General features: G+C 39.4%; 1 protein-coding gene across 1 annotated transcript in view; it reads right to left on the bottom strand.

Moving 5' to 3' along the window:
* The window catches only part of GTF2A1 (general transcription factor IIA subunit 1), a 44,536-nt gene extending 31,988 nt beyond the window's left edge, over positions 1-12,548 (bottom strand). The window contains exons 1-2 of the mRNA XM_054567189.1: positions 12,062-12,548; positions 8,702-8,803 (exon numbers count right to left, since the gene is read on the bottom strand). Coding sequence (XP_054423164.1) covers positions 8,702-8,803; positions 12,062-12,091 — 132 coding nt within the window. The 5' untranslated portion in view covers positions 12,092-12,548. The remainder of the gene's footprint in view (positions 1-8,701; positions 8,804-12,061) is intronic.
* Positions 12,549-14,281: the final 1,733 nt, after the last annotated feature.

Here is a 14,281-nt window from a genome sequence, read left to right as displayed (position 1 = left end):
ATTTGTAAGTGAAAGGGAAGATAACTCTGGACATACGTATTTAACATTTTGTTTATTATCCTGACTATAAAATCCATTTTCAAAACTGATACAACCACAAAAATCAACCAATCTCTGACTCTTACCCAAGTGTATGCAGTAATAAACACTAATTTTTTAAAATATCAAACCTCATTTTTGCTACCTTAGACTACAGAATTTTTTGCTTCTTTTTCTATCTTCAGCAAACTTTTTACATTAATTCCTCAGTTACCAAGCAGATTTTCATGTCAGCAGATTTTTAGTAAACAAAAACCCTTTTTTATACCAAATCTATTAACTATTTTTATGGAAGTCTTTCCTTACTACAATGTTTTCTAACTTTTTTTTAACGTAACTTTTTTAAAATCAAAGAATATTTCATTGATTTGAGAGAGAGAGAGAGAGAGAGAGAGAGAGACACATCAACGTGAGAGTGAAATATTGATTGGCAGCCTCCTGCACACACCCCGACCAGGGATCAAACCCCCAACCTAGGTACGAGCCCTGACTGAAATCAAAAACTCAACCTTTTGGTGTATGGGACAATGCTCTAACCAACCCACCCCACCAGGGTCAATATTTTCTGTTAAATAACATACAAAACATAAATATATTCTCTCTTGATCTGAAAAATTAGAAACATAATAGAGGCAATCCTCAAATTAGAAAAACCCAACTTTCCATCTGTCTGATCCTACATAAAAAACAAAAATGCCTAATCCTGTCCTGACCAGCACACAGTACGCAAAAGGCACTTTAATATGTTCCATAAAATCTAGCTTTTGTGAACCAAAAATCAAGGTGAGAAAACTGTACTATTAATTAATGCTTTATGAAACAGTTTTGAGACCATAATTTTCTAAATTCAATGCTTCAGTTTTTTACCTCCAGTTGGTCTACCCACTGCAATATGACCCATCACATAAGCATCCATGGTAATGACAAATTCAAAATGAATACATATTATGTGCTAAGTGCTGGCTATCACCATTCACCTTACCTTACAAGTCAGTGACCTATGAGTCAGAATCCACCCAAAACCCCATAATTACTGTCAATTTCCATTCTGAAGCACTGTTCCAATCTACTTCTGCTACTATGGCCCTGTTCAAGTCCATTCCTCCCACCACCAGTCCTACTACAAAGTAATGACTGAGCTCACTGAGCTCTCAACATCAAGTCATACATTCTAAAAATAATTACAGAGTATTTTCTATATGCTAGATACTGTTAGTGGCATTGAGAATAGACAGTGAACATGTTGAACAAAAATCCTTGTCCGCACAGAGTCTACATTCTAGTGGAAATTTGCTTCCAGTCGGTCCTTTGTCCTCAAAATGCAATGCTGGGGCCAACAGCATCTGAGAACTTGGTAGACACACTAATTTCCAGGTGCCACCCCAGACCACCTGAATCAGCAACTCTAGGGGTGGAGTCAGGAGTCTCTTTTAATAATCTGTCCAGGTTATCCTGATGCAAGCTAAAATGAGAACTGCTTTAAAGTCTATGCTTTTCAAACTTCAGATTACAACTTTTTAATGGATTATTAAAAATCAATTTGGATTTTTTTTTTGCAAATACAAACAAATAAAAAGAAAATACGAGACTGTCCCCTTATTAAGTCAGACTCTCTGAAACAGCAGTCTAAAAATCTGCATTTTTAACTAGACCCCCAGGAAAATCTTTCTCACTCAAAAGACCAAGCTCCACATGGTATATATTAACTCTCCAACTGCTACTATAATTTGCAATCTATTTCCTAATGGTGCCAAATTACTTGGAGTTCCCTGAATATATCTCTTATCTGAACCTTACTAAACTACTCCTTATGACTGACAGTCTTCCCTCCATTCCCAAAACAATGCAAATGTCAGAGTTACATCATCCCAAAGAAATCCCTCACTGTCTCTATACCTTAAAGATAGTTCTAATTTTTAAAAATACTGTTACACTTTTCACATGAAGTTTACCATCTCTATTAAAGAGCTCCTTCAGGATAGAGACTATGTCTCATTCAGGAGCTAACAAAATAGTGTTTCTCTGTAAGATGCTACTGACATTTGGGGCAAGACAATTCTTTACTCTACAGGGTAGTATCACTGGGAAATGGAGAGAAAATGAAACATTCCTGACTCCAACCTACTATAATGCCAAAGGTGTTCACTGATCATTATGAGAAGCAAACACAGCCCCGCCCACTTTCAACTACTTTGGAAGGAAGCAAGGAAAAGGAGTATTGGAGCAGTCCATTGAGAATTGGTATTTATTAAGTACCAAGTGCTGTTTTAGGTAATGGAAAAAACAGTACCACACAAATATTCAGCATGAAGCTAGTAATATGAAATAAAGTTCAAATCAGTGGAATGTTTAATTTCATTTTTTACATAATTTTATTTATCAATATATACTATTTTTTAAATATTAGCTATCTAAAATAGCCCTGGCTGGTGGCTCAGTGGGTTGAGTGCTGGCCTGTGAACCAAAGAGTTGCTTGTTCAATTCCCAGTCAGGGCACATGCCTGGGTTGTGGGCCAGGTCCCCAGTAGAGGGGCATGCGAGAGGCAACCATATTGATGTTTCTCTCCCTCTTTTTCTCCCTCCTTTCCCCTCTCTCTAAAATAAATAAATAAAATCTTTAAAAAATATATTAGCTATTTAAAATAAACAATATAATACTGCTTAGGCAACAGTAATCATATTAAAACTACTGAAGACCACCAAGAATACGCAACTATTTTTGATTTGTTTTGCTTAGAAAATAGGAAATACCCTTTTCCTTCCTCGTTTTTATAGTAGTCTTTTCCCCAACACAGTAGCTATTGTTTTGGGAAGCCCTACTTCAACAATCTTTGCCAGGTCTCTGAAATTAGACATGACAAAAATTCATTTTCTGTTTCCCAATCGACTCAGATGTGCATCTGTATACCACAGTAACTAGACTAACACTGAATACTTACTTTGTAAATACTTTTATGTACAGACTCATTTGTCACACACAGAAGCCTGTAAGATAGGCAGTATTATCTCCTTGTTACAGAAAAAAGAACCCAAGGAACATGAAGTTATGTAAGTCATCCAGCATCGCCGAAAGCACACAAAACTAAGATACAATCCAGGCAGTCTGACTCCGCTGTCTGCAGTCAGGGCTGGGGCTGGAGAGTGAAGTAGGAAGGTCCTTTAAATTTTGTATCCTAGGCATCTCTCACTTGCCTCACCCTAACCTCAACTCTGGTCCAAGTCTCTAATCTCTAAATTGCACTGCTGCTATCAGGGCAGATCTAGTCACAGCTCTGGCACCTTTCTTTTTCCTGGTAAGTACTGTACATGTCATCTGGTGACAAAAGGCCTAAGTTCAACTTTCTGTCACTTGCCAAATGACCCTGTCAAAGCATATTCTATTTTTTGACCTATTAAAATGAGATTAGATCTATTGCTTCCAGGCAGTATGCTGGCTGGGCTAGAAATTCTGAAGGATTCTCATTTCACAAAACATGTAGCTCCTGGATAAAACATAAGACTGCATTTCTTAACTCCTTAAAAATGGTGATTGGGAATAGAGCATTCCCCAAAAGCAAACCAAGTACAGTAAGATTACTCAACCTACGGTCCAAGTACTCATATACAACTAGAGTACATTCAGAATTGTTGTTCTCAGCCAGTGGGCGTTTTGCCCCCCAGGGACATTGGGCAGTGTGTGGAGGCAATTTTGGTTGTCAGAACTGAGGGGTGCTACTGGCATCTAGTGGGCAGAGACTGGTTACGCTGCTAACGTCCTACAATGACAGGACAGCCGTCTTCCATAAAGAATCACCAGATCCAAAATGTCAAGTAGTGCCAAGGTTGGCAACCCGATCTAGGGGCAGATAAACTGAGTTTCAGATTTGTCTGCAATTGAGGAAATTCTTTTTACCTTGTGTTACTGAGAAGAAAGGCTGTGTTTTCTATCTCCCACAGTGATTGCTGTCTAGATATGAGTAGGTCTGACAGTCTAGAAATCAGAATGACTTTATATTTTACTTTAAATATGATTTCTAGACTATCACTCCCACCCATAGTCACTCACCCACCCAAAACACAATTAACATTTCAAATAAAGATTTACTGAAAACGAAGACTATGTTTTATGTCTTTTCTATCTCCCATAGTTCGCACATTAGCAAGAGATAACCTCGAGAATGAGGTTGAATTTTTTAAATTACCTCCCTTCCTGCATTATCTAGATAAACTTCAAATTACATGCACTCTCATCACTCATTTTACTTCATAATCTAATTCACCACTGTATCCTTCAAAGCCATGTAGAAGCTTTTGATTAAAATTTGTGAAATGGCCAAAAAAGAGGAAGGGGCTAGGGCTAATGACAAAGTTCGTTATAAACCATAAAATATGAAATTAATGTTAGTTTTTGTTAACAAGAATGTCTAAAACTGCAGGGTCCAGTAGAGTAGCCACTAACCACACATGGCAATTTAAACCGAAATTAATTATAATTAAATAAAAATTCACTTCAGTTCCACTAACCACATTTCAAGTGCTTAAATTGCCACAGATGGCTAATGGCCACCATAATGAACAGCACAAATAAAGAACATTTATTTCCATCACCACAGGAAGTTCTCATAGTGCTGTCAAAATGTTAAAACTAGACCACCTTCTTACACCACACACAAGAATAAATTCAAAATGGATCAAAGACTTAATGTTAGACCTGAAACCATAAAAATCCTTTAAGAAAACATAGGCAGCAAAATCTCGGACATTGTTTACAGCACTATTTTATCGGATATATCACCCCAGGCAAGGGAAACAAAAGAAAAAATAAACAAAAGGGACCACATCAAACTAAAAAGTTTTTGCACGGCAAAGAAAATCATCAACAAAATAAAAAGACAACCCACAGAATGGGAGAACATATTCGCAATACATCTGATAAGGGGTTAATATCCAAAATTTATAAAGAACTTACAAAACTCAACACCGTAAGAACCACCCAATTAAAAAATGGGTAAAGGACCTGAACAGAACCTCTCTAAAGAGGACATACAGATGGCTAATAGGTATATGGTAAGATGCTCAACACCATTAATCATCAAAGAAATGCAAATTAAAAACCACAATGAGATATCATCTCATACCTGTCAGAATGGCTATCATCAATAAATCAACAAACAAGTGCAGGTGAGGATGTGGAGAAAGAACCTTTCTGCAATACTGGTGGGAATGCTGATTGGTGCAGCCACTGTGGAAAGCAGTATGGATGGAGATACCTCAGAAAATTAAAAATGGATCTACCTTTTGACCCGGTGATCCCATTTTTGGGAATATATCCAAAGGAACCCAAAACACTAATTCAAAAGAACATAAGTACTCCTATCCATGTTCACTGTAGCATTATTTACAACCACCAAGATATGGGAACAGCCCAAGTGTCCATCAGTAGTTAAGTGAATAAAACAACTGTGGGACATTTACACAAGGGAATACTATTCGGCTATAAAAAAGAAAATTTTACCTTTTGTGACAGTATGGATGGACCTGGGAAACATTATTCTAAGTGAATAAGCCAGTCAGAGAAAGACAAATACCACATGATTTCACTCATGTGGAATCTAATGAACAAACTGAACCAACAAGGAAAATACAGATTCATTCATAGATGGAAGAGCAGATGACAGCTTGTGGGGGTGGGGGCAGTTAAGGGGTAGAAGAATTAAGCAAAAAAGGAAAAGGACTCATGGAAATGGACAACAATGTAGAGAATGCTGTTGTGGGGGGAGGATCTAAGGGGACTAAATAGTAGTGAAAAAAATAAAGATTAAATTAAAATAAAAACAAAACTAGGACACATTCTGGAAATTCTAATGAGATCCTCAAGAAATTAGTGCAGGGAATTTAAGTAATAACTCATTTTAGTCTAACAGTTTTATTTTTAATCCACTTACAACCCAGAGAGAAAAGTTGCCCCATTTAAAAAACAACAAAAATATGAAACTACTTTGTTGAGTTAGATTCTGGAGTTACACTTGTTATTAAACAGTTGAATTAAATATTTACTGAATGCCAATTACATACATGTGCCAGGCATGTGGTAGAAGCTGGAGATTCAAAGCTGAGTAAGTCACTATTTGTGTTTCTAAAAACTAACCATTAAACAAAAAAATCAATGTATAACCTACAAAATATAATTATATATAATATACTACATATTGTACATGTGTGCATGTGTGTATACACATACACAAATATATTTTTAAAGTCAAATGTAATAAAAAATGCAGGTAAAGCTATTTTGTTTCAAAGACAGCTCATTTCCTTTGGAGAAAATGCCCAGATCATTGAGACCAGCAGGAAAAATCAATTCCTCAGACCTCATGTAAAGCAGTAGACAAAAACCATCTGGACTGACCACTAGTTTGACCTGGGGTAAATTAAAAGTCTTTGGAATTGATTTTCTACACCACAAAGTGATGTACTTTCTACATAAGGTCACAAACAAGGACAACTTCGAACACTGTAAGTGTAGTACCATAAATTGTAAAATATTCACTCCATGTAACACAAAGGAATCAAATTCAGCTTATTCTCTTCTTGTTCATTTCCCCAAGATACTTCTTTATGTCACTGGAGCAGTTCCCACTGCTCTTGTTCCAAATTGTACTCAAGGCTGGCATTCCTTCACATTTTTAGATCCCTGCTCTTCAGTTTCAACAACCATTACATTTCTCTCAAGATAAATATATCCTCATCTCACTTAAACCTATGTATTATTTTTCCTTCTTCACATGAGCAGGTTCTTATTGAAAGTTCCACAGAAACTGCCCAGAATAAGTTGCCTGAGCACTCTATATTTCATCACCACAATAAAGGTGAGATTTGTTTATAAAATTATAGCCTCCACACTGCCATTGAATGTATAAATAAGACAAAAAGGTTCCTTAGTATTCATTAACTGTGATAGCTTATTTGTACATAGCCCTAAATGAGCTCAATGCCCAATTTCTAAGCCAGCAGTTTTAAAATGTTTTGGTTTCAGGATTCTTTATCACTTTCAAAAATTACCGAGAACCTCAAAGAACTTTTATGAAATTATAACAAAGATTTTTATTGTTTTTATTTTTTTAAGATTTTATTTATCTTTAGAGAGAGGAGAAGAGAGGGGGAAAGAGAGGGAGACTGATATACGAGAGATACATAGATGGTTGCCTCTCACAAGCCCCCAACTGGGGACCTGTCCTGCAACCCAGTCATGTGCCCTGCTTGGGAATGGAACCGGTGACCCTTTGGTTCACAGGCTGATGCTTAATCCACTGAGCCACACCAGCTATGGCTATAACTAGGATTTTTTTTTTTTAAGTTTACTAATTCATTTAAAAATAATGTAGCCATTACATGTTAACATAAACATATTTTTAATGAAAATAACCACATGTGCTAATAAAATTTAGTGGAAAAGGACTTAAAGGAAGATAGATGGAGTCTCATATTTGTTTCTGCATTCACTTGATCATTTTGGTTAAAGCGTATGAAGAGAAACATCTGCCTTCCCACAGCAAGTATTTGGGAAAGGAAAAAGTATGTAAGTGATAGTTTCTTAAAAGTTAGCTGCAATATAGAATCTGAAACCATATACCAATGAACTTGACATACTCTTTGATTAAAATCCATTAATTTATCTTTGAATAGATTATGCAATATTATGCATTGGTCATTTGGAAATATGAATTCACTGAATCATATAGATATTCCCAGTGTTAACACATTTCATTACAGAATATCAAACACTTGCATTTCTTACTCATCTTGACCCTTATAGTAGACCTCTTTTTTAATATTCAGTACATGAATAGGGGAGCATCCATAAATAACCTACTGCATATGGAATAGATACCTCACGGAAAAGCGCATGTGCATTTGAGTTGAGAGGTGAACTGTTGACTTTTTTCACACATCACTTTTATTGAAAATGGGACAAACTATGATTACTTGGACTTGGGCATTTAGCCAACCTCAAGGACCCCTGAAAGAGCCGGTGGGGAAACTCAAAGAGTACACGGACCATACATTGAGAACCACTGTCCTCAGCAATAACGGAAAAATATTCCACAATTTATGAGTCATTATACCACTCCCCCCAAAAAATGCTTAATAAAAATATCTACATATTTCTGCTTAAACCCAAGGAAATCAAAGACAGAAAACCAGGTCCCACAGTAAAATATATGATAAACCCCGTTATTTGGCCAATATAAAGAACTGGACTCAAGAACATAAATTCTTTTTAGAATACCATACACTAAGACCATTTAGAAAAGGAAATTTATAGGAAACTTATGGTCAAATAATTAGACCATAAATGTAGACTATTAATTGTCCATTATTAACAGCTAATGCTATTTTCAATCACTGTACTAAATTTTATATATGGTTATTACATTTAATCCTCAAAGCAAACCTGTACAATAAGTACTACTAATTTCCATCTCACACATAAGGAAACTGAAATATAGATAGTTTGCCTAAGATCAGAAGAAGAATGATGGTAGAGTCAAGATTTAAAACCAGCACCCTTCCTTTAACTATACTCCTCCTGCAACAAAGTCAAATGTCCACCCTATGGAAAAATTATGGACTTGTCTCTGGCTATAGAGAATATTTTTAAAAAGAAGGGGAGTAAACTCACGGTTTTTAGTTCCATCAGAACTTGTTCATCGACTCCATCATCCAAAAAGATGTCTCTTACATCATTAATAACATCTTCAATCACAGATCTGTATAATTTAGGCTTTAAATGAAAAATAAAAGACTGTTGGAAAAGATTATTTTTCACATTAAAATGTGTAACACATTTTCACAAATTCAATGTAATACAATGGTAATTTTTCCAACTAGCTACGCCTTATTTTAGAAGATATAAAGATATGGCCATCCTAGAAACATCATTTGCCTTAAACTGAATTATTTGATAACTGTGTATTTTAATGAAAGTTTTAAGACTATTTAATGTAATTCATATACAAAAAGGGTTCTGTACAAGACCATATGATTTCCTGTTTTAATTCCCTATGTTGTTGAATGCGAAACACCTAATGTGATCCAAAGCTTTATGGGTTGCTATGTTTGGTTTCTATTACTCCTTACTTGGTTTGACCCCTATTATATCTAATAACCTTGTTCACCAAGCCTTAGAGTTCAGAGAACCTTATATGCTACAGTCATTTGCCTGTATATAATCTGCAACCAATAACTATTAAAAGTTTAAAGTCACCTAACTTCTGTTTTTGTTACCCAGCCTGTATTTTTAGTGCTTTATCATTAGTTTTGTCTATATCTTGCTTAAGTTACTGGCTACCCAATAAAACCAACGGTTTGCTCTCATAAGCAAACCTAAAACAGAAATAAGTATTTCATTAGCATCGCTATCAGCAATACTGTTATCATAGGGGAATCCTCTAAGAAAATGTGCCTCTGCCTAGCCAAAAATACAAGTAAAAAGTTCCTCCATACAACTTACCTCAGCCATTGAAAACTACTTGTTCCTTTTCATTACAACCATAATAACAATTCATATCCACCTCTGGGTTTTCGCCTTTGCTGTTCCACTCACTAACTTGCTTTATTTTGCCAAATCTGCATCTGTGAACTTTCAATTATTCATGTATAAACTCTGTATCTATACAGTGCCTCCTTATTTTAACATTCTGATTCTATACATAAGAAAAGTGTATCTGATTGTGGGTACCACCTTATCTATAGTGATTAATATACTAAATTACAAAAATGCATTTATAAAGTAATTACTCAAGAGGTTACCCACAACTTAACCACTTAGCGGATTCCTATCTATAGCGATTTAAATATTAAATTACAAAAATACATTTATAAAGTAATTACTTAAGAGGTTACCACAACTTGACCTCTTAGTAGATTCATAAGCACTATACTAGAAGGGGGAATGTGTATTCTTCATGAAACATATGCATAAAGAATAATTCAACAGAACTGCTTCTAAGATGAAAAGCCCTCAAAATACTTGTTTTTAAAAAGTATGTGGGTACACTGGCATATTTAAGATAAGTAATTTCCAAATTAATATTTAAAATGTTAAACTTCACTTGATCAAAGTTTCTCCCTTTTATGAAACACAAAGTAATTGAGGATGTCTGTCCTGGTTTTCAATACAGATATTCCAAGCTTAAAGGGCCATTGTGCACTATCTAATGATCATTTAGAGGGTTCCTTTCAAAAGTGTTAAGTCTCTTGGTGCACCATTAGAAAATAAACTGAATTACTTTTTTGCATATTACATTAATATCCAATGCAATAAAAAACAATCTACTTAGAATTTTTTTTTAAAAAAATCCAGTTTGCATGAGGCCTCCTCATTCATTAATTCACAATTTCCCTATACATAAACGTACTGACCTAAAATACTAACGTTGAGGCTTTAGGCATAATTTATTTGAAAAGTTCATGTCTTTGATATTACAGAAAAGCATAATAAAATACTATAAGTTATATTTATAACGTATATCCTGAACACTTGGTTATCAAAATATTATGAAAGTCAAGTCCTCTACAGCTAACAGTTAATGTAGAAGGCATTTTTTAATATTCCCGACAATAATGCACACATCATCTCATACAAAAACGATTAAACATGTGAGCTAAAAATCTCCTTAAAAAATAAAAATATCAAGAAGGGACAGAAATTCTATCTTCTCCTAACAAGGCCAGCAAATCCTAGCTGCTGCATCAAAACAAAAACTTGGGGCTCTGAAAGAAGCCTCCGCTGCGTGCGAAATTACAGTGGAAGAAAAGGATCTAGAAATAAACTGAGCTCTACACGCGCCTGCCTCTCGCCTAGGGAGCACGCACCTCCCAGCCCTGCTCTCAGCAGCTCTCACTATTTAAAGCCGGATCTGGTGTTTAAATGGAGAGGCGGTGACGTAGGCCTGAAAAGCACCTTCCCATCCTGGCAGAGTCTATATTAGAGAGCGGCAATGGCTCTATATAAACAGGGCAGCCAAAGGGAGGAGAACCACAAGGCTCAAGGACTGAAAAGCAGGGTAAGCGGCCGCAGCCATGATGGATCGACCCGAGTCGCCAACGGTACGGGATCGGGCGGCCGCGGGCTTGTCTGCGGCATTTGGGACCGGGCAAAAACGTGTTTTATTGTCACAATAAAAATAAGAGTGGAATGTACTAGTGATCACATTGCGTTGGTGAATGAAAAGGTTATTTATGTGACTGCTTTTTGCAAACCTACGTGATCGCAAGTAACCAAAAAGGGACAAACAGGGAGAAGTAGGCAAATTTCAAGGCGAAACCGGGGGTACTTTGACCACTGTAGGCTTTTTTTGTTTGCTTTGGTGCTTTGCTAGTCGGAGATACGATGGGGGTTTTGCTTCCCCTTCGCCATTTTACCGATTCGGAAGGAACCAAGATAAGTGCTTTTCAACCTTCGTCCTTTTTTTTTTTTTTTAAACATAAAATGGCCCCAGAAGGCTCTCTAAGCATGATCTCCAGAAACACCCAAAGTAACCCCCAAAGTAGCCATGAGCCTTCCACTGCATTAAAGTGGATCACGGTGGTCTTGAGGAATTCGCCCAATTCCCCAGACGCTGTTTTTGTTTTGAGGCTGCTCGGGGAGCCCTTCTCGAGCCAGCGCGGCCGGGCCCACTTCGGGGGGAAGCGGCGGCTCCCCTCCCGCCCTCCCTCCCAGCGGCCGGGGTCTGGGGCTGGGACCGCGCACTCGCCCCGGCCCAACGGCCTCCGCGGTCCGGACCGCCCCGCGGCGGCCCCAGGCCCCGCCGACGCCCCCCGCCCTCCCCGCCGCCGCGAGCCCTCGGCGCCCCCCCGCGCCCGCCGCCCGGCGCCCCGGCCCGCTCTGCCCGAGGCGGGAGGCGGGAAGCGGCGGCGGCCGCGCGGGCAGCTGGGGAAGAGTCGAGGCCGGGAGTCGCCACCGTCCCCGCCCCCGCCCGGTCCGGCCGTTGCTGCCGCCTGAACGAAGCCCCCGCCGGCCACCGAACCACGTCCTTACCACGGTGTTTGTATTTGCCGAGTTCGCCATTTCCAACACACAACACAAACAAGAAGGGGGCAACCCCGAGAAAACAAGATAAAAACAAAACCGAAAAAAAAAAAAAGAAAAAGAAGAAACCCCAAAACGCCGGAGGGTGACCCAAGCAAGCCACCGCAAGATTGGGGGGGAAAATTTTAAAACAAAATCGGATCCTGAAGGAGTAATGGGGAGCGGTGAGAGGAGGAGGGGGCAGTCCTCCCGAAGCTAAAAACCTCGAGAATCGCCCTTTTTAAAAAAAAAAAAAAATGCCACGACCCTTAGGGGGTCGGGGGGGCGTTGCCCGCTTGCCACCCCGCGCCAAGGAGGGAAACCACCACCAGTCGCCGCTCCCCGCACCGCCGCTGCCGCCACCGGCTGCAGCTCCAGCCGTCCGGTCCTCCTGCTTCTTTCCTTTATATAGTGAGCCAACGAGCTGCGCGAGCCGCCGCCGCCGCCGCCGCCGCCGAGAGACAGGGCGGAGGGGGAGGGAGGGGCGGAAAGGGCGGGGGCAGAGGTGGGCGGGGCTGAGCGCGAGACACCGCGAGAGCCGCGTCGTCACGCGCCGTGGAGAGTGATGGGCAGGCGGAGTCTGGGCATTGGAGTACCGAAGTCCAACTGTCACCTCCTGCCGTGTCTCATGATCATTTGGTAGGCACACAGGCCGGAGTCTTCGGCAGCTCTTTTGGTATGAGGAGCTTGCAGACGCCTCCAGGAAAAGAAAGTGAACACGAATTTAACGCCGCTGGAACCGCCTCCTGTCAGGCGTTTGCACCTTCCCGCGCTGGAAGAGCTAGAAAATGTGCAGGAGACGGTAGCGGCTGCCTCTATAGGAATGGCCGCAGAGGATAGGTCACGTGGTCCAGCTTCCGGCTTCTGGCGCGCTTTGACTTAGGGCAGAGTTTGAAATGCGGAGTCATCTAGGCTGGGATGTAGGTTCAGAGTCAGTCCTCTGAGGCTTTCTCACTTCTCGCCTAATGTGGGCCTTTCACTTGAAAAGTTGTGTACGTGTTCCTAAATAGGATGAAAGCTGATTTGGGGCGCACTGTTAACACATTCCAGAAGTAATGACCCCTGAAATCGGCTGAGTCTTTTGCCTCCCCCAGGACAGCTTGAAAAATCTTTGGATTTAGGTTTCCCCCAAGGTCTGGCGCCTACTTTCAGTGATTTCCCTCATGGTGGAAATGCCAAGAAAACATACCAAACACTGACTACCGGGTTATGACAGCATGTTAACTTTTCCTGGTGTTTAAGAAATACTGCAGAAATTCTATGACTCCACATATCCAGCGTGTAGTGACTAATGTCTGAAATACTTGCCTCAACCCACCTGCTCACATGGTCTCTGGCTGCGACACAGCTGGCAGAAAATACCTATAAATTGGAGTGCATTTGACCTACTTTGCCAAGCAAATCCCACCGCACCTTTATGTCAACATTTCACGCAGAACAGGATGCTCTGTTTAGAAGGCACAATTCGTAGTACCTAATTTTCTTGTCCTTAGGAATTTCGAAAGACATGGAATGTAGTCTGGATGAGGGAGGGAGTTTATCCTCAGAAGACAAAGGAAACCAATGTCAAAGTTCTATGGCGCTGAAACCAGATTTGAAGAATACCAGACATCCTTTTAGAGAGAAGAGCAGATGTAACCTGCCAGGACATGAAGGAAGAGATTCAAGAAAGCAGAGGACAGTAATAATCTGAAAATGAGATGTTGTGGATAGGTTTGTGAATAGGTATAGAGAATATCTGTTAACCTTGAGATTTTTTTTTTTTAACGCCATCTCTTAGCCTCCATTCAACTCTTAACACTCAGTTGCTTCTCAGTGCCCTGCACAGATGCCTCTTTGGGGGCATTCTTTAAAATGCACAGGAAATCATAGTGTTCTTGATATATGAAATTATGATTCTGTCTATTTAATTTTCAACTGACCATCAGCCTGTAAAGTTAAAACATTCCTGGTCAATTTCACTACAGTATTTTTTTTTAAGTTTTTAAAAAGATTTTATTTATTTTTAGAGAGAGGGGAAGGGAAGGAGAAAGAAAGAGAAACATCAATGTGCCCGAGATACATCAATAGGTTGCCTCTCACTCGCCCCCAAATGAGGACCCAAACCACAACCCTGGCATGCACCCTGACTAGGAATCAAACTGGTGACTTTTCAGTTCACAGGCCAGCACTCAATCTATGGAGCCACAC

Source organism: Pteronotus mesoamericanus, unplaced genomic scaffold (genome assembly GCF_021234165.1).
Source record: "Pteronotus mesoamericanus isolate MK-2021 breed Mesoamerican mustached bat unplaced genomic scaffold, CSHL_Meso_final contig_182, whole genome shotgun sequence".
NCBI lineage: Eukaryota > Metazoa > Chordata > Mammalia > Chiroptera > Mormoopidae > Pteronotus > Pteronotus mesoamericanus.
This window is presented reverse-complemented; position numbering and strand designations above follow the sequence as displayed.